At 34.9% G+C, this 20,066-nt stretch overlaps 1 protein-coding gene across 15 annotated transcripts in view; it reads right to left on the bottom strand.

Moving 5' to 3' along the window:
- Positions 1-20,066, bottom strand: part of CCDC171 (coiled-coil domain containing 171) — a 545,371-nt gene that overhangs the window by 467,998 nt on the left and 57,307 nt on the right. For all 15 annotated transcript variants that reach the window (XM_074394865.1, XM_074394866.1, XM_074394867.1 and 12 more), the window contains 2 exons: positions 8,383-8,475; positions 273-433 (listed from right to left, as the gene is read on the bottom strand). In XM_074394865.1, the coding sequence (XP_074250966.1) occupies positions 273-433; positions 8,383-8,475 (254 nt within the window). The remainder of the gene's footprint in view (positions 1-272; positions 434-8,382; positions 8,476-20,066) is intronic.

The following is a 20,066-nucleotide window of genomic DNA, read 5'->3' as shown; positions in this document are numbered from 1 at the left end:
CATTATATCAATCATATAATACAAACTAAATTAGTATATTTACTTTCTAGTATATTACTCAATTTCTTGGGCTACTTAGAACATACTTCAATACCCAAAAAAGCATTTCCATATTTATCTATACAGGAAAATATAGTTCTGATGAAGTCCTTCATCTCAATCTACTGACATTAATGGGAGCTATATCTAAAATACATAGTATAATTCATATTTTATATAGCGTTTATAAAATCTTTATGTTAATTTAGAGAATTTTACAGTAAAATACTTACAAATTTAGTTTTGCCAAGCTCTCTTGTGCATTATGCTTTTCTCGTTCATATGCACTTTCAACTTCTTTGAATTCATTCTTGATCATTTCCAAATCAGCAACAGCCTCCGCTTGACTGGCCTTTTCTACTTGCAAAGCTCCTTCAAGGTCTCGAATCCGTAACTACCAGATGACAGACAAATAATTAAATCAAGCTAAGAAATGCTAGAATCAATCTTAAATTGAGTAGAATACTTTGGCAGTAACAGATTATCATTCATCCAAGTACCTCTTTTTTTCTGCTTCGGCTTAAAAAAGAAAAATAAACAAACAAAAGACAGTTTATTCCTTTCTCAACATGTTTAAAGGCAGGGAGAAAGAGTGGAAGAATGAAGAGAAGAGTTAACTGTGTTATGAACAAGGATAGGCTGATACAATATATCCCATTCTATCAAAGTAAAACAGATATGTTGATACAACTCAATCTAAATTTTCAGTTTCAAATTTTGACCTACTAATCCATTCAGATACTTCTTTTATAACATATGATAAATTAAATGTTTGGTTTTTTTTTTTAAGACAAGGTCTCACTCTGTCACCCAGGCTGAAGTACAGTAGTGTGATCATAGCTCACTGCAGCCTTGAATTCCTGGGCTCAAGTGATACTCCCACCTCAGCCTCTCAAGTACTGGGACGAAAGGTGCACACACCACCATACCCCAGCTCACTGCAGAGATGGGGTCTCACTATGTTGCCCAAGCTGGTCTTGAACTGCTAGCTTCAAGTGATCTTCCCACCTTAGTCTCCCAAAACACTGAGATTACAGGCATGAGCCACTGCTCCCGGCCTGGTTTTTGAAAACTAAAGGGAAATATTCGTCCTCTCTTATAAGAAACATTATTACATGAGTATCTTTATAAGCCTAAGAAATTTAACTGATCTTTTTATTCCCAAGATTTCTTACTATAGAAAAGTGATGCTCTTATGGTCACACAATACTATTTGACTAAAATAGTTATGCTTAGAGTGAGATAGTATCTGAGATTTACTTCAAAATAGTCTGGAGTCGGCCCGCGCCTGCAGTCCCAGGTACTCAGGAGGCTAAGAGGATCACCGGAGCCAGGGAGTCGGAAGCTGCAGTGAGCCGCGACTGCACCACTGCACTCCAGCCTGGTCAACAGAGTGAGACCTTCCCTCAAAATAAAAAATGAAAAAGCAATTTTAATAGTCTGAAGGTAGGAGAGTTCCAGGAGGTAAGAGATAAAACACCATTGACATGAGATAAGTATTGAAGCTGGGTGATGGGTATGTGCGAAGTTCATTTTACTATTTTACTTTCACATATACTTGAAATTCTACATAAAAAGACATTTTAAAACTATATTCCCAGGCCAAGGCAGGCAGATCACCTGAGGTCAGGAGTTTGAGACCAGCCTGACCAACATGGAAAAAAACCATCTATACTAAAAAATACAAAATTGGCCAGGTATGGTGATGCATGCCTGTAATCCCAGCTACTCAGGAGGCTGAGGCAAGAGAATTGCTTGAACCCAGGAGGCAGAGGTTGCGGTGAGCCGAGATCACACCACTGCACTCCAGCCTGGGCAACAAGAGCGAAGCTCCATCTCAAAAAACAAACAAACAAACAAACAAACAAAACTATATTTCCCTGTGTCCACCATCCATAGGATTAATAAACAAGTACATTTCAAAAAAAAATAATTATATGTAGCTGTAAAAAGGCTAAAAAACAACTCGTGTGTGTGTGTGTGTGTGTGTGTGTGTGTGTGTGTGTGTAAATTTAAGGCCTACAGACCAGGTGCAGTGGCTCACGCCTGTAATCCCAACACTCTGGGAGGCCGAAGCAAGTGCATCACTTGAGCTCAAGAGTTTGAAATCAGCCTGGGAAACATGGTGAAACCCTGTCTCTACAAAAAAATACAAAATTAGCTGGGCGTGGTGATATGCAATCAACTTGTGGGGTAGAGGTGGGAGGATCACTTGAGCTGGAGAGATCAAGGCTGTAGTGAGCCAAGACAGCACCACTGCACCCCAGCCTGGGTGACAGAGCAAGACTCTATCTCAAAAATAAATTAATTAAGGTATACAAGTACAGTTTTGTTACATGGATATATTGCATGGTGGCAAAGTCTGGATTTTTAGTGTAACCAACACCCAATAGGTTTACATTGTATCCATTAAGTAATAGCTCATCCCTCAACCCCATTTCCAGCCTCCCACTCTTCTGAGTCTCCAATGACTATTACTCTATACTCTACGTCCATATGTATACATTATTTAGCTCTCACTTCTAAGTGAGAACATGTGGTATTTGACTTTCTGAGTTGTTTCACTTAAGATAATGGCCTTGAGTTCCATCCATGTTGCTGTAAAATACATGAGTTTATTCTTTTTTCAAAATAACTATTAAAAAGTAAGTTTTCTATGTAATTCTCCACATAGTGTCCAAGAACAATGTATTACTAATATATGTTGAAAATAGCAGATTCCATATCAGTGTATATAGTATGCTACATTTGGGGTAAATAAGTGAAAAGAATGAAAATAAGCAGGCAGCAGGTAGAGGAATGAGAAGGACAAGAATGAAAGCAAAAACTCTCAATCTTTTAAAATTGTTTTAATTTTTGAATTCGGTAGATAGTTTACCTTTTCAGGAAATAAAGTTTAAAAGAAAAATAGTTTCTTTTTAGAAACTAGTTTAAAGAGGGGGTGGGGATAGAAAAAACTGTTTCACATTAAATAGAAAATGGGCTTTAGAACCATAAAACTTGGGTCTGACTCTGTCTAAACATGACAGATACTAGAATAAAACAAACAAACCAACGAAACTCAGGCTAAATCCCAGAATTACAAAATTAACAAATGCAACTTTGGGCATGTTACTAAAACTTGAAATACTTGAGGCTTCTCATCTATAAATAGTGAATAATAATAACAGCATCTAGACTATCTACTTTGTGGAGCTGCTACAAGGATCTAATGAGACAATGTTTATTTAATCAATATTTATTAAGTATGTAACATGTGCCACTCAATATTCTAATGCTCAAGATTTATACAATAATCATGAAACTACACAGTCTTAGCTCTTGAAGAATTTATAGGCTTTAAGAGAGCATAGACTGCAACATGATACGGTATATCCTTCCTGTGACAGAGGCATGCACAGGGGTCCTGAATTCAGAGAAAAGCTATGGAACTCTGTGTGAGACACGCCTCACAAAAATGTCAACAGACAACCTGAGTTAGGAAAGATAAACTCACCAGGAAACAAAGCCTAAGATACTATGAAAGTGTTTCAAAATTAATCATATAAATGATAATTAGCAAAATTATTTCTGATTACCCAAAAATATTCTGAAATACTTGAAATATTCATTCTTTTGGGGGGATGGGGACAGTCTCACTCTGTCACTCAGGCTGGAGTACAGTGGCATGATCTCTGCTCACTGCAACCTCTACCTCCCAGGCTCAAGCAATTCTCATGCCTCAGCCTCCGGAGTAGCTGGGACTACAGGTGTGCACCACCACGCCCAGCTAACTTTTGTATTTTTAGCAGAGACAGGGTTTTGTCATGTTGGCCAGGCTGGTCCTGAACTTCTGGCCTCCAGTGATCCGCCCGCCTCAGCCTCCCAAAGTGCTGAGATTACAGGTGTGAGCCACTGCACCTGGCATAAAATGTTTATTCTTACACTAAAGTAAGGAAGTAAAATATGTAGAGGCAACTCGATTTAAATTTTCAAATTATACCTCTTAAACCCTATTTTTCTTTGTTATTTTGTCTAAATCCAATGTTTTTAAGTCAAATAGTAAATCTGGGAAATATTTTCTTCTTGTCTACATCATTATCTTTTTTCAGAAAAGAAGGACACTCAATCACAAATGATAAACCAATCCAATTGAAGGAAAAATAAACTACAAAATAACAAATTTGAGTCAGCCCTTTTAATTTTAAGTCTGGTTTCTCATTTTTATACCAAAGCCTACAAACAAACTTAATAACAGATTTCAAATACATATTCAACAATATTTCATAAGATGATAATTAGTTATAGCTACTTAGTACTTTACTTCGCATTAAACTACTCTGAAACTGAATGACATTAGATGTACCTCATTGAAAATACTTTTAAATATTTATAGATTTATGATTCACATATAAACTTTACATTTTTTCTGTCATAGCACTGAGATATCAAATATTAAACTATATAAGTAAAAAATAGGTAATAATTTTTAATTTTATAGCAATTAACTATATATTCCCAGTGATATATCACAACTACAATGGAAACCTAATTTTGAAATTACGTTATTTTTCATGAATTTAAAACTTCAGCCAAAGGAAAGGTTTATATACTGCTGGTGGGAATGTAAATTAGCTCAGCCACTGTGGAAAGTGGAGCGGAGATTTCTCAAAAAACTTAGAACTATCATTTGACCCAGCAATCCTATTACTGGGTATATATCCAAAAGAAAATAAATCATTCTACCAAAAAAACACATGCATTTTCATGTTCATCACAGCACTATTCATAATAGCAAGGACATGGAATCAATGCAGGTGCTCATCAATCAATGATGGATTGGATAAAGAAAATGTGGTACATACATACCACGGATTACTATGCAGCTCTAAAAAAGAACAAAATCATGTCCTGCTCAGCAACATGGATGCATCTGGAAGCCCTTATCCTAAGCAAATTAACACAGGAATAGAAAGCCAAATACCACATGTTCTCACTTATAAGTAGAAGCTAAACACTGGATACTCATGGACATAAAGATGGCAGCAATACACACTACTAGAGGGAGGGGGGTGAGAAAGGGGCAAGAGTTGAAAAATTAATGATTAGGTGCTATGCTGACCTCCTGGGTGACAAAATCAGTCACGTCCCAAATCTCAGCATCAGGCAATATACCCAGATAACAAACTACATGTGTACCCCTGAATCTAAAATAAAAGTTGAAATCATAAAAGGAAACAATGAAAAGAAAAAGAAAACTTCAGCCTTACTACTTATTGATGCCATTTTGGTGACCTGATCTTTAAAAAAAAAACTTACACAAGTTTGCTTTAACAGACAGACATGCTCGAATATAGGGATCTGAGAATTTTAGATAAAAATGATATTTCATTAAAGTCAAAAGTAAAAACATAAATTTTTAATATAAAATCTTTTATATAAAGGAAGGGAGTGCTGCATCCAAGATGCAACAAATATAGTTGCATCTTGCATTAAGGAGTTATTTAAACAATAAGGTAAAATGATATAAATTGTTTTATTAAAACAAGATAGAAAAAAAGTCTAAGTCTTTTAAAATGTAAATTAAGTAATTTAGACATAGTTAACTTTTAATACAAGTAGCTTTTAATACAAGTAGCTTTTGATGTAAATATCAAATCTAAGTTTTAGAAAAATATATCTGAAAACTAACATTGGCAAAGTAAGGGAGTGGTGATAGGAAGTTGGGTGAAGAGATAATGAACACCTAAGGCAAACACCTAAATCAAGGCAGTAACTTTTTTTAGTGTAAATTCATTTTAATCTGTCTGCTTATAGCTACTTGTCAGTTACTGATTTTGGCAATCCCAACATCCCACTTGATATGAAATTCAAGAACACAAATAAAGTGAGAGAATTTTCAAACTTGCTAAAGCCAAATAAGCTTAAAACTACTTTTTCTTCTGGAAATAGGTGTATATATTTTATTTTCATACAGTCTAATACATTTCTCACAAAGCAATGTTCAAACATAGTAACTAACCAGCTAAATAGCATGAAATAAGAACATCTTAACAGTTAATATGAGAATCTAAGTTCATAAAGACACTTTCTACCTTCTTGGATTTAAACAAACAAAAATACTATTGTAGGTATATAATCTTCATTAAATTAATCTCTTTAACAGAAGCATAACAAATACCACATTTATTAGATTTTAAAGCATATTATCAAAATGCTGAGAAGATATTTAACCAAAAAGTCATAATTGTCTATAAAATATTATATTCAAAAAAGTAGCAGGTCCAACAAATCTCCTCCTTCATAATTTCCTTAACTTTCCTAATGCCTGAGAAACTGGCTGATCCAAGATAAGCTAAAGGCAGTTGCTTGAGAATAGAAGGAAAGGAACTGTTCACACATAGCAGGCTGACAAGAGTAAACATACATTGTTCAGGTGACTTTGCATGACCATATTCTCAAAGAGCACTATGAACCTCTAAACTGCTCCTCAAAGTCAACATGTTCAAAATTTACCATCGTCTCTCTTCAGACTTCAGAATTTGACAGTCAACTGCATCTGCCCACTTTCACACATTGCAAACCTTGGTGTTCTCTTCTATTGCTCTTTCCCTCCCTTCATACTGCAAGTTAATTACCTATAATCATGCTTTTCACTGTGTCCCCTGTATCTTTCCAATCACTGCTATTACCAATTATCACAAACTAGCAACTTAAAACAACATAAATGTATTATCTTACAGTTGTGGAGGTCAGAAGTCTGAAATGGGTTTTCTGGGACTAAAATCACAGGGTCAGCAAGGCTCCATTCCTTCTGGAGATGCTAGAGAAGAATTCTTGTCTTGCCTTTTCCAACTTCTAGAGGTCACCCACATTCCTGGGCTCATGGTGGCCTACTCTGACCTCCGCTTCTGTCATCACATCTCTGTCTGTGACTGTGACCCTCCTGCCTCCCTCTTATAAGGACTCTTATGATTATATCAGGCTCAACTAGATAAACTGGGACAAACTCCCATCTCAAGATCCTCAATTAAGTCACATCTGTGAAGTCCCATTTGCCATATAAGGTAACATATTCACAGGGTCTGAGGATAAGGATGGATGTGGACATTTTTGAGGGGCTATTATTCTAACCACAGGAGCCCTCTTTTCCATTGCCACAGTTGTTGCCTTGATTCTGGCATTCACCATCTCTTCACCTGTCCCCCTATCCTCAATCCCTTCCCTTACCCACCAACATGGTACCAGAGTTATTTTCTTAAACTTAGATTTGTTATCTGTCTCTCAAAAGCTGCAGTGGCTTTCCATTGCTTTCAAAATAAGTCTTAAGTTTCTTAGCATGAAAAAGGACTTTCATAATTAGTCTTCATCATGCCTTCCACCATTATCTCCAAACTTTTCCCTACCACTACAAGTATTCCTCAAAAAAAAAACAAGCACATTCTTATTTAGTGGCTTCATTCAAGCAGTTCTTTGTTTAGAACAGTGGTCAGTAAACATTTTCTGTAAAGGGCCACAGAGTAACTATTTTAAATTTTGTAGACCATAAGGTCTGTCTCAACAAGCAACCATAAACAATATGTAAAAACATAGACATGATTATCTTCTAATAAAAATTTATTTAGAGAAGAAGGCTGTAGGTCAGACTCGGTCCATGGGCAGTAGTGTGCCAACCCCTAGTAAAAACTCTGCTCTCACTTCTCTTAGAAATTCCTTCTCATTCTCTAAGACATAACAGAAGGGATAGTTTCCTTATGAGGCCTCCATTTAATTCCCCTCCCAGATTTAATCCTTTTCTTTATTATGTTGCCATTGTATTTTGTACATCTATCTAAGTATCTATATGCCTGGATAGATAGATAGTATCTCTGATAATCAAATGTAAGTTAACAAAAGGAGTTCATTCATCTTTACACCTTCAGCTCTTAATACAGTGATATGCATAGGATATGCACTTAATAAATAAGGTGTACATTTTTTCAATGTTCTCAAAAAGAAATTCATCCTACGGCTGTTGGTAAAAAGAACACTCTAATCATAAATTTCTTTGTAGACTGCCAGATAAGTTCTCTGTTAACAACTACTCTACTCTGCTACTGTAGCACAAAAGCAGCTATGAACAAGACAAAACTTCACAAGAAAAGACAGTGGGTGAGACTTGGCCTGCAGGCTGGAGTGTGCCAACTCCTCCACTAGGCAGCATATCTCAACTGTATCCTAACCTTAAATACAATAATGAGTGTCATAACAATATGTTACCCATTCTCAATGCACACCTTAGTTCTCTCAACATAGTGCTGTTTTTCCCAGCTATTATAATACACATTAAGAAAATCCAGGCCAAAATATTTGTTTACATTTTACCTGAATAATTTCAGAATTAAATTTTGATTCCAAATGTGCTGCTCTTTCTGCTTCAATGTTTTCTTCTAATTTCCTCACTCTCAGAGTAGTTGCCTGAAAACAAATTAAAAGTTTAAATTCATAAACATTGGTATATATAAAGAAGATATGAATCACTACAGTCCAGAACTGTACTTAACACTTTAGATTAGTGTACCTGCAGCCTCATTTTTTTTATCTTTGCAAGAATGGAATGTAAAATTCATGCTCAGGAAGAATGCTCCAGAGCTTTTTCTTTTTCTTCACACCTTATTGAGGTATAATTTATATATAATAACCTACACATAGTGAAAATATACTTTTTGATAAATTTTTACACACACACACACATACACACCCATTAAATCACTGCCAATATCAATACAGGAAACATTTTCATCACTCTTAAAAGATTTATTATGATTCTTGGTAATGCCTTCCTCCAGTCCTCACCGCCCCACCACATAACCAAGCAACCACTAACCTGCTTTTTGTCACTATAGAGCAGTGTGTATTTTTTGGAGTTTTATATAAATTGAATCATATATTGTGCTTTTTATTGCCAGGCTTCTTTTCACCTACATAATTATTTTGAGATTCATCCATGTGGTTGCATGCATCAATAGTTCGTTCATTTTCATTGTCAAATAGTGTCCCACTTTGTTAATAGACCACAACTGGTTTATCTGTTCACCTACTGATGGACATTTGAGTTGTTTCCAGTTTAGGCAATTACAAATAAAACTGCTATGAGCATTTGCGTGCAAGACTTTGTAGAGACACACTTTCATTTCTGTGAGGTAAATAGTGAATAATGAAATGAATCGGTCAAATGATATGAATATTTTAAGAAACTGCCACACTGTTTTCCAAAGTGATGGTGCCAATTTACATTCCCAACAGCAATGTATTAAATTTTCCATTGTTCCACAGCCTCACCAATACTTGGCATGGTCATTTTTTGTTTTGGGTTTCTTGAGATTTTGTAAACATACAAATAGGCATGTAGTGGTATTGCATTTTAGTTTTAATTTGCATTTTCCCAATGACTAACGACATTGAGCATCTTTTCATGTACCTGTTTGCCATCTGTATATCTTCTTTGATGAAGTGTATGTTCAAATATTTTCACCATTTTTAATTGGGCTGTTTATTTTCATATTACTGAGCTTTACAAGTTCATTATATAATCTGGAAATGAGTCTTTTGTTGGACATAATCATTTGCAAATATTTTCTCCCAGTCTATGGCATGTCTTTTCACTGTCTTAACAGTATCACTTGCAAAGCAAAAGTTTTCATTAAGATGAAGTCTAATTTATCAGTTTTTCAGGCATGAGTCAGTTTCTGGCCAAAAGTAGAAATTTATTTTTAAATATAATTTTTGTTAAGAAAATGCAACCCTGGGAAGCACCGGGTTACTAGTCCCAAAGAGGGAATTGGTCATGACAAAGAATCTCTTGGGGGCAGAAAAAAGAGAGCTATGGGAACACCCAGCATGTCTCAAGATGCCATGCCTAGAGTCCTGTCTGTCCATGGGGTAGTTCATTAGTGACAGAGAAAGGCATTACTAATTTGATTTCCCTTCCCAGATAAAATTTGGGGGAAAAAATTAATACTCATTATATTTACTAAACCACTTAGCCTAAGCCAAGATTTTTTTAAATGTTCAACTTGACTAATCTGATTTTCCTTCTCTCTCACCATTTCTGTTTACAGAGAAAAGATGTTAATGGATCACAATGAAAAGAAGCACAAATAAAAACTGAATAATCCACAAACTAATCAAGCAGTCTATTAATAACTAAGAAATGACTGTACTTCTTTCAGGGCAAATCTTTCCCATAATGACTATCATAGTGCAGAGCATAAACACAAACATCCCTTCTTCTCTAGAGGCCTTTGTACATGGACTTAGTTCTGACGGCCTTCACAGTCACGAAGTAATCCTGCTTGGGGATATAATCATTTTTTGTTTTGCACACATGAAATTCAAAAAATATTCTTTTACATTGAACTATTCGCTTTATTTAGATTCTACAACCCCATCAAAAATATTTCTTAATGAGTTATTACACTAGAAAATAGGTTTTCTTTTACAGAAAGCAGTAAATCCAAATATGCTCCTTTTGGGTCTAAAGATAATTTAAATCCAAAGGATAAAATAATACTTTGAGTTAAATCTGACATTTATAACTTATACTACTAGAGTATTTAAAAATTACAGGCATTCCACTGAAAGATGAACTAGTATTTGCAGTTTTGTCTGAAGATGCAAAACACTCTGAAAACTAAGAAATGAGGACTTTTGGGTATTTGAAGTAACTAAGAAATTATTACTTTTTTAGGTGTCATAATGATTAGTGTTTTTTTAAACCCCTATCTTCAGGCCAGGCACAGTGGCTCAAATCTATAATCCCAACACTTTGAGAAGCTAGGGCAAGAGGACTGCCTGAGGCCAGGGCAACAGAGAAAGCCTGGGAAACAGAAAAAGACCCCATCTCTACAAAAGAATTAACTAAATAAATTTTTTTAATTAATAAATAAAATAAACCCTTATCGTTTAAAAAATACATACTAAAGTGCTCAGGGATAAAACTATATAATATCTAGATATGGCTGAAAATAATCAAGCTAGGGGTTGGGGTGGGGGTTGGTGTTCATAAAATAAGTCTAGCCATAAGCTGATAACTGTTGAAGCTAAATAATAGGCACATGGGAGTTCACTGTAATATTCTTCCTATTTTCATGTATGTGTGAAATTTTTAAACAACAAAAGCAAAGTTATTAAGGTTAAAGGGGAAGTATGGCAATGATGTCATTATTTACCGATTAACAAAATTAGGCTGGGCACAGTGGCTCACACTTGTAATCCCAGCACTTTGGAAGGCTGACTCAGGCAGATCACTTGAGTGCAGGAGGTTAAGGCCAGCCTGCGCAACATGGTAAAGCCCCTTCTCTACAAAAAAAAAAATTAGCCAGGCATGGTGGCACACACCTGTAGTCCCAGCTACTTGGGAGACTAAGGTGGGATCACCTGAGCCCAGAAGTCAAGGCTGTAGTGAGCTGTCATTGTGCCACTGCACTCCAACCTAGGCAACAGGAATGAGACCCTGTCTAAAAAAAAAAAATGTATATATTTTGACAATGACAACAACAACAACAACAACAACAAAAAACATTAGAATGAATGAAGTCTTTCATGACTAAACAGAAAAAGTAAATGGGAAGGGTAACTTTAACTCAATCTATTCCTACCTATATTGCTGAAGTAGTTAAGATAAAGCAAAGAAAATATTCCCCACATAGTCACTTTTTCCCACCCTTCTCAAAAAATGTTTCCACAGAATATCAGTCCCACAGAATATTGTTAGCTATTACATAAAAAAGCTATTTGATCATCACAAGCATGTGAGAAACACATGATTAAAGCAAAACAATTTTCTTTACTAAAGACTTCTCAAACATTAACATGACAGTCTTGAAAAAGAAGGATAAAGATGGAAGACATATGTCACAATTGCAAAACTCGCTACAAAACTACAGTGATCGGCCGAGCAAGGTGGCTCATGTCTGAAATCCCAGCACTTTGGGAGGCCGAGGCAGGTGGATAGCTTGAGCCCAGGAGTTCAAGACCAGCCTGGGCAACACAGTGAAACCCTGTCTCTATCAAAACAAAAATTAGCCAAGTGTGGTGGTGGGTACCTGTAATCCCAGCTATGAGGGAGGCTAAGGTGAGAGAATGGCTTCAGTCTTGGAGGCGGAGATTGCAGTGAGCAAAGATTGAGCCACTGCACTCCAGCCTGGGTGACAGAGGACAGAGCCAGACCCTGTCTTAAAAAAAAAAAAAAAAGGCCAGGCACTGTGGCTCACGCCTATAATCCCAGCATTTTGGGAGGCCGAGGCGGGTGGATCACAAGGTCAAGAGATCAAGACCATCCTGGTCAACAAGGTGAAACCCCATCTCTACTAAAAATACAAAAATTAGCTGGGCATGGTGGCGTGCACCTGTAGTACCAGCTACTCAGGAGGCTGAGGCAGGAGAATTGCCTGAACCCAGGAGGCGGAGGTTGCAGTGAGCCAAGATTGCGCCATTGCACTCCAGCCTCGGTAACAAGAGCGAAACTCCCCCTCCAAAAAAAAAAAACAAAAACACTACAGTGATCAAAACAATTGTAGTACCAGCATAAAGGATAGACATATAGATTCATACAGATCCACAGAAAGGAGTTGATAATCCAGAAATAAACTCATGAATGGATGGTCAATTTATTTTTGACAATGGTGCCATGACCATTAAATAGAAAAGATTCATCTTTTCATTAAATGATGCTGAGACAATTGGATATACATAGGCAAAAGAATAAATTTGGATCCCATACCTCATATCATATATAAAAATAAATTCTAAATGGATCAATGACCTAAATATATAAGCTAAAAACCATAAAGCTCTAGAAGAAAACATAGGGATAAATCTTCATAGCCTGAGCAACATAGTGAAACTTCATCTCTGCAAAAAAATAAACAAAATTAGCCAGGTGTGGTAAGGTGCACCTATGGTCTCAGCTACTTGAGAGGCTAAAGTGGAAAGGAGGGCTCGGACCCAGGAAGTTGAGGCTTCAATGAGCTGAGATCATGCCACTGCACTCCAATCTGGAAAACAGAGCAAGACCCTGTCTCAAAAAAATAAAAATAAAAAAATCATAAGTCTTCATGACCTTAGATTTGGCAATGGATTCTTAGATAGCAAAAGCACAAGCATAAATAAATAAATAAACAAACAAACAAACAGAACTTCATCAAAATTAAAAACTTAATTACAACACTATTCACAATAGCGAAGATATGGAATCAACCTAGGTGCCCATCAACAAATGAATAAAGAAAATGTGCTATATATACACAATGGAATACTACTTGGCCACAAAAAAGAATGAAATCCTGTCATTTGTAGCAACATGAATGGAACTGGAGGTCATTATTTTAAGTGAAATAAGCTAGACACAGAAAGACAAATACCGCATGTTCTCACTCATATGTGGGAGCTAAAAACATTAATCTCGGCTAGGCATGGTAGCTCATGCCTGTTATCCTAGCACTTTGGAAGGCCAAGGTGAGAGGATTGCTTGAGCTCAGGAGTTCAAGACCAGTCTGGGCAACACAGTGAGATCTCTTCTCTATTAAAAAAAAAATTATAAAAAAGTAAAAAATAAAAATAAAAAAGGTAATCTCATGGAGGTAGAGAGTAGAATGATACTTATAATAGTTACCAGAGGCTGGAAAGGGTGTCGGGGTGTGGGTAGCAAGGCAAACAGACTGACAAATGAGTACAAACATACAGTTAGATAGAAGGAATAAATTCCAATGTTTGATAGCCGAGTAGGGTGACTATAGTTAACAACAATGTAATGTGTATTTCAAAATAGCTAGAAGAGAGGTCTTGAAATGTTCCCAACACATAGAAATGATCAATGTTCAAGATGATGGATGATCTAAATACTCACTTGATCATTTCACATTCTATGCACATACCAAAATATCACAGGAACCCCACAATACAAAATTTAAAACCAAAAGGCAAAAAAACTATATGTATCAAAGGACTTTATTAGGAAAACAAAAAGATAATCTAAAGCATAGGAGAAAATACTTACAAATCATATATCTGAGCATGGTATAATGATCTAGTATCCAGAATAAAAGAACTCATACAATAAAGACAACTCAAAATATGAGTACAGGATTTAAATAGACATTTATCCAAAGAAGGTATGTAAATGACCAGTAACTACATGAAACAATGCTCAACACTATTAGTCATTGGGGAAATGAAAATTAAAAACATGAAGAGATACCTTCACATCCACTAGGTGGCTATAATTTAAAAAAAAGAAAGTAAACATTGGAAAAAAATTGGAAAAACTGGAAACCTCCTGCATTACTGATAGGAATGTAAAATGGTTTGGCTGTTGTGGAAAACAGCTCAGCAGCTGCTCAAAAAGTTAAACATAGAGTTACCATATGACCCAGCAATTCCACTCCTATGTATTTGCCCAAGAGAAATAAAAGCAGGTTCAAAAAATTATGCACAAAAATTTATAGCAGCATTTTTCATAATAGCCAAAGGTGGAATGGACCCAAATGTCCATCATCTGATGAATGAATAAACAAGATGTTGTGAATATGTACAATGGAATATCATGCATCCAGAAAACAGAATGAAGTACCAACAAATGTGATGCCATGGATTAACTGTATGATTTCATTTATAAGAAATGTCCAGGATAGACAAATCCAGAGACAAAAAGTATATTAAGTAGTTGCAGGAGGATGAAGGAGAAGGAGAGATCAGAAAGGACAGTGACTGCTAATGGAGATTAAGTTTCTTAGCGGGGTGATGAAAATGCTCTAGAATTAGATAGTGGTAATAGTTGCACAGCCTGGTGAACATATTAAAACCATTGAATTGTATACTTTTAAAGAGTAAGTTTTATGATATGTGAAGTACATCTCAATTAAAAAATAAAGAATCCCTAATTGGAATGTCAAAGAAGTCACAGCCACCTAACTTAAACTTCTGATTCTCATTGTGGGAAAAAATTTCCTTCTAAATGCTGACTTTGAATTCTTAGAACAAGAGTCCCCTAGAGGTTGTAGGTATAAAGCATGATACATACTGCAGCAGAGAAATTCTTACGTTTAGCCCAGACCAGAATGAGCATTACTCTAGGTGGGCCCAATGCTAATTTTTTCTTTAAAAAAAAATGTTTTTAACTCCACAGGATAAAGTTCTTGCCCTTTAAGAATTGAAGTCAGTTTTCTCAGTACCCAGTATACTCATTTCACTTTCTGTAAGTCACAAAAAGTCTAGCCAGTCGCAAGGAAATAGCCCACTGGATTGAGAATAAATGATTTTAAAAGCTAGTAAAGGACCCAAATCTCACAAACCACAACTAAAGAACTTACTCATGTAACCAAACGCTACCTGTTTCCCAAAAAACTATGGAAATAAATTTTTTAAATAAAAAGCTAATAAACAGCACAAAGAGAAAAGAAACAAGGCTAACAATCTTAAAATATTTTCTCAGATTCCAAAAAGCACATAGTTTCTCTATCAAAATGATAGTCACATATTTTGCTAAAATGCAAAATATTCAGTGATTCTGTAATGCAGCAACAATTCAAGTTTTCATTTCCTGTATGTATGTTATATTAATTAATTAATAATCTGGATTTCATTCCAAAAGTCAAGAAGAGGTTCTCTTTTTCCTGCTTAGAGCAAAACAAAGGGGGTTGAAATAATAAACCAGAGATCACGTCTTTATTTCATACGTTCTTATTTTAAAATGAAATGTCAGAAAATTATAAGCCATTTATTACTAAAACTATCAATTACTCAGTAAGAACAGCAAAAAGTCTTCAAATCTTTAAACAAACTTCTTCCAAGAGTGGGATTTGTTGATAGACATAATTAAATTTAAGCCTTCTTAATAATTTTTTTTAACCTTCAATTCCAATGAATTAATTCTCAAATCCAGCAGAGGGTGCTAGAGGAACATTAACATGCTGCTCAAAAAATTTTTTTTCCCAATACCACCTAAGAGAACTAGTACAGCATTCATAAACTGTTTCACAGGCATTCAATCCTAATGTAATCAACAAAGAAAGGGGAGGAAGCATAACAAAATTCTGGTTAAAATGCAAAATCCAACACAAATTCATATACATATATACTACAGGTTAATTTAACTACTTAAGCGTTGCCTGTATATAGATATTACACTATACTATGTACTGTACACTCTTTAGACTGCAGTGCAGTGACGAAATCTGGAGTGCAGTGATGAAATCTCAGCTCACTGCAACCTCTGCCTCCCAGGTTCAAGCGATTCTCCTACTTCAGCCTCCTAAGTAGCTGGGACTACAAGCACACACCACCACACCCAGCTATTTTTTGTATTTTTGGTAGAGATGGGGTTTTGCCATCTTGGCCAGACTGATCTCAAACTCCTGACCTCAAGTGATCCGCCTGCCTCAGCCTCCCAAAGTGCTGGGATTACAGGTGTGAGCCACTGCGCCCGGCCAAACAACAGTTCTGTACGTAACACAAAATTATCACATATTTTGTCATTTATAAGCTAATTGCCATGTCCTTGGCAATGTACTGCCAAAATATTTTTATTTTAGTAAATAATAGGTGTTAATTTACCTCTTTTTTGTTGTGATTTATATCTCACTAAATCATAATAAGCCCCATTACATCATCTACTACACTTAAGAAAAGCGAGTTTTCAGTCTTTGAAGATGGCAATATAGAGAAGAATGTCTCCTATCCAACGCTTCAATACATGTTACTTTATCATAAACCAGGATGAGCTGATGACTCAAATTCAGCAGTAGAATTAACCAAACATACCCAGAAGCTTTCCGCATCACATCAGCTTCTACGGCTTCCATGGGCCTCTTTCAAAAGTTTCACAAAAGTTATGAAAACATATGTCTACATTGAATGTGCTGAAAGATTGAGTAAACAAAACCCCCAAATATATCCAGCTTAAACGATATAGATGAACTTAAAAGAATTAGTCAAACAGAAAAACTTAGATATGAAATTCAGTCTACTAAAACAGACATCAAGAAAAATGGGATGAATTATCATCTGAGTACATACTAGTTAATGATTTTCTCAGAAGTGTGTTATATATTACAGTTTCCTAATCAGTCATGCAAAGTTTACCCCAAACATATCAATAACTTGTATAAACAGAAAGTAATTGTTTATTTTTCCAGATTTTATCACCTGATAATTCCCATTAATAGATATTTTCATAAGTAATAAACATAGTAATGATCCATCTACAAAAAGATGATTCCAAGGAAATGAATCATCATAGACTGATTAATTCTACAATGTTTATTTTAGTGCTAAGTATATTTTGTTACACTTTAATAGCTGTTAATATTTTATTATACGTGTGCTAATATTTAACTACAACACTTATTCTTTACCTGGGCAGGGAAGGTGGCATAGTTAGTAATACTATCTTTTGAGCCCTTAAACAGAAGGCTCAAATGATTTTTTATTACCAAAAAGATACCTCAAAGGGTCAAAGTCTCCAAGTATTTGATAAGTATTTGTAAAACAGGCATCACAATATTACAACACTTAATAACTAGAGTCATATATTGAAGAGTCATAATTAAGAACAGTCTACAAGCCCTTTACTATTTGTCATCCTTATTCTAATCAAACATCTTAAGAAGCAATAATATTATTCAATTAGTCTGACCTTTAATGTTGGCATTTTAAATGTAAGCATTTATATTTCTAATGTTGCTTCTACACGAGAGAGGGTGTTTACCTTAATGTCACTGAGGAGAACATGCCTAGAGTTAAATACTAACATGCTACAGTTTTCAAAAAAGTCTCGTGTATTTTCTCATTTAACTTTTACAATAACATATTTTACAAAAAATATATCATTAGAAAATAGTAGTACACATTTAGAGAAAGATGCTACCTTCTGCCCTTTTTTATGTTACTATAATATAGAATATGATGACAGAAGCAATTCAGAATTTATTTGCAAAGGCTGTTCTCTCTCTACCATAATCTTCAGAAGATTCTTCAGTTCAGCCTTATATGGTACATGATATTTTAAATCTTAATAAGGCATTCTAATTTGAAGATGGTATTTGTTTTTAAGTAGCTCTTCTACTTTCCATGTAGCCAGCACGGTACATGAAAAAAACAACTCAGAGGCAAAATTAATGCTGCTTTGTGACTCAGAACATGGGAACTGCCATGTAAAAAAGAACAGGAAGGAAGTCCAACTGGAAGTTGGAATTGGTCAGGAAGTGAATTGGTCAGGAAGTCCAATCCACTTTATTCTACCCTCACAGAAGTCCAACCATTTTACATTTACAGTCAATCCAATTAAACAAACGCAACCATTTTACATTTATATTCAATCCCATTAAACAAATGCAACTGTATAAAAACACTTAAAAGATTATTAAAAACAAATGAATAGGTTTGTACCTTTTCACGATGATCTCATTAATACTTATTTTACTGTATAGGTCAACTAAAAAGGAGAATGGAACATTTATAGAGTAACTTCTGTATGCCACATGCCATACTAGGTCCTTAACCCAAAGGCCAAAATGTGTCCTGACACATCTGTAAGCCTTTCCATTATAAGTAAGCAAAAGACCTATGTTGTGGAGAAAAATTGATTTGCCTCTAAAGGATATTCCTTCTATTTATTGTCTCTGAATTACAATTCATTTGTAACTATTTTATTAATGGCCAAAACATACTTGTTTTCCAGAATCCCCTAGATTATTTTACATAAACAGGCTCATATAAAGCATAGCAGGACATAGAAAGATTCAGAGCTCTCTGTGCCAGTCATCTTGATTGTGGTTAACTATGCAGTTCTGAAGGCAGAAAATGCAAAGTTAAAGTCACTGAGGATGGTAACAGAGCCTTAACAGTTTCAGAAAGGATATATGAAGGCAATAGGCTGACAACAGAAATAAACTGGAGAACACTGTAATTTTTTTTATTCAGCAAGAAATTAAGTATACCACTCAGATTATAAAAGAGTTTAATGGAAAAAAAAGTTTTTATTACTTTTAGGTATAATAAAAAAGACAGATAATAAAAATAAGAAATATCAGGAACAGAATTTGCAAATCACAAATTCTGATGAACATGATAATAAACTAATTTACCTTCTTTAAAAATTATCTCTATCTTTTCTGGCAACAAAAACTTGAGTATTTACCAAATATTTAACTGAAGTTCCAATCTTAAAATTTATTATGAACATAAAATTCTGTATTTAAATGTGTAATACCTATGACTGTATAACACAGGTGATTTCATCATTTACCTATTTTATAGTTAGTAATCTATGCATATGGATATTTGAAAATGATTCCTACGAACACATGATGGCTTTAAAAAGATGGATCATACAGGGTGGTCTTTATCTACAATTATGAAAGGTGAAATACATTTTTCTTTTCATTTTTCACTTGAAGGTAATACACATTTAGAGAAAGATGCTATCTTCCACCCTTTTTTAAGTTACTATAATATAGAATATATAGAATATGACTGACAGAAGCAATTCAGAATTTATTTGCAAAGGCTGTTCTCGCTCTACCATAATCTTCAGAAGATTCTTCGGTTTCCTCAGAATTAGGTTTGCATCTTCTCTTTTCTCTTTTCTTATTGAGTTAAGCTTATTTCCCATGATAATAAACTCCCCTAGTTGTAAAGAGGTTTATAAAAGCCATGGATATTTCTTTTTCCAGTTCACTTTTCCCTTGATTCTATGGTCTCCAGTATAGCATTTATAAAATTGGATTGGGAGTGTGTTGTGTTTTTTTTTAATCTAAGAAAGCATTGATCCATGTTAAGATGATTAAGACACAGTGATATAAAGCTTATAAGATTTTTAAATTTTATATATATATGTTTCATATATATAAAAACTTCTTTGGCTCAGGCACATAAAAAAATCACCTTTCAAGAAATGGAACTGTTAAAAAAGCTTCACTAGAATTTAAAACATTCACTAGGCTAAATGTCTATATTATTAGTTGCTTTAGTTTTATATTAATGATATTAAATAATACACCTCGTTAAAT

The sequence above is a fragment of the Saimiri boliviensis genome, chromosome 2 (assembly GCF_048565385.1).
Source record: "Saimiri boliviensis isolate mSaiBol1 chromosome 2, mSaiBol1.pri, whole genome shotgun sequence".
In the NCBI taxonomy this organism is placed as follows: Eukaryota; Metazoa; Chordata; class Mammalia; order Primates; family Cebidae; genus Saimiri; species Saimiri boliviensis.
Note: the sequence above shows the minus strand (reverse complement) of the source record. Positions and strands in the feature narration are given on the sequence as shown.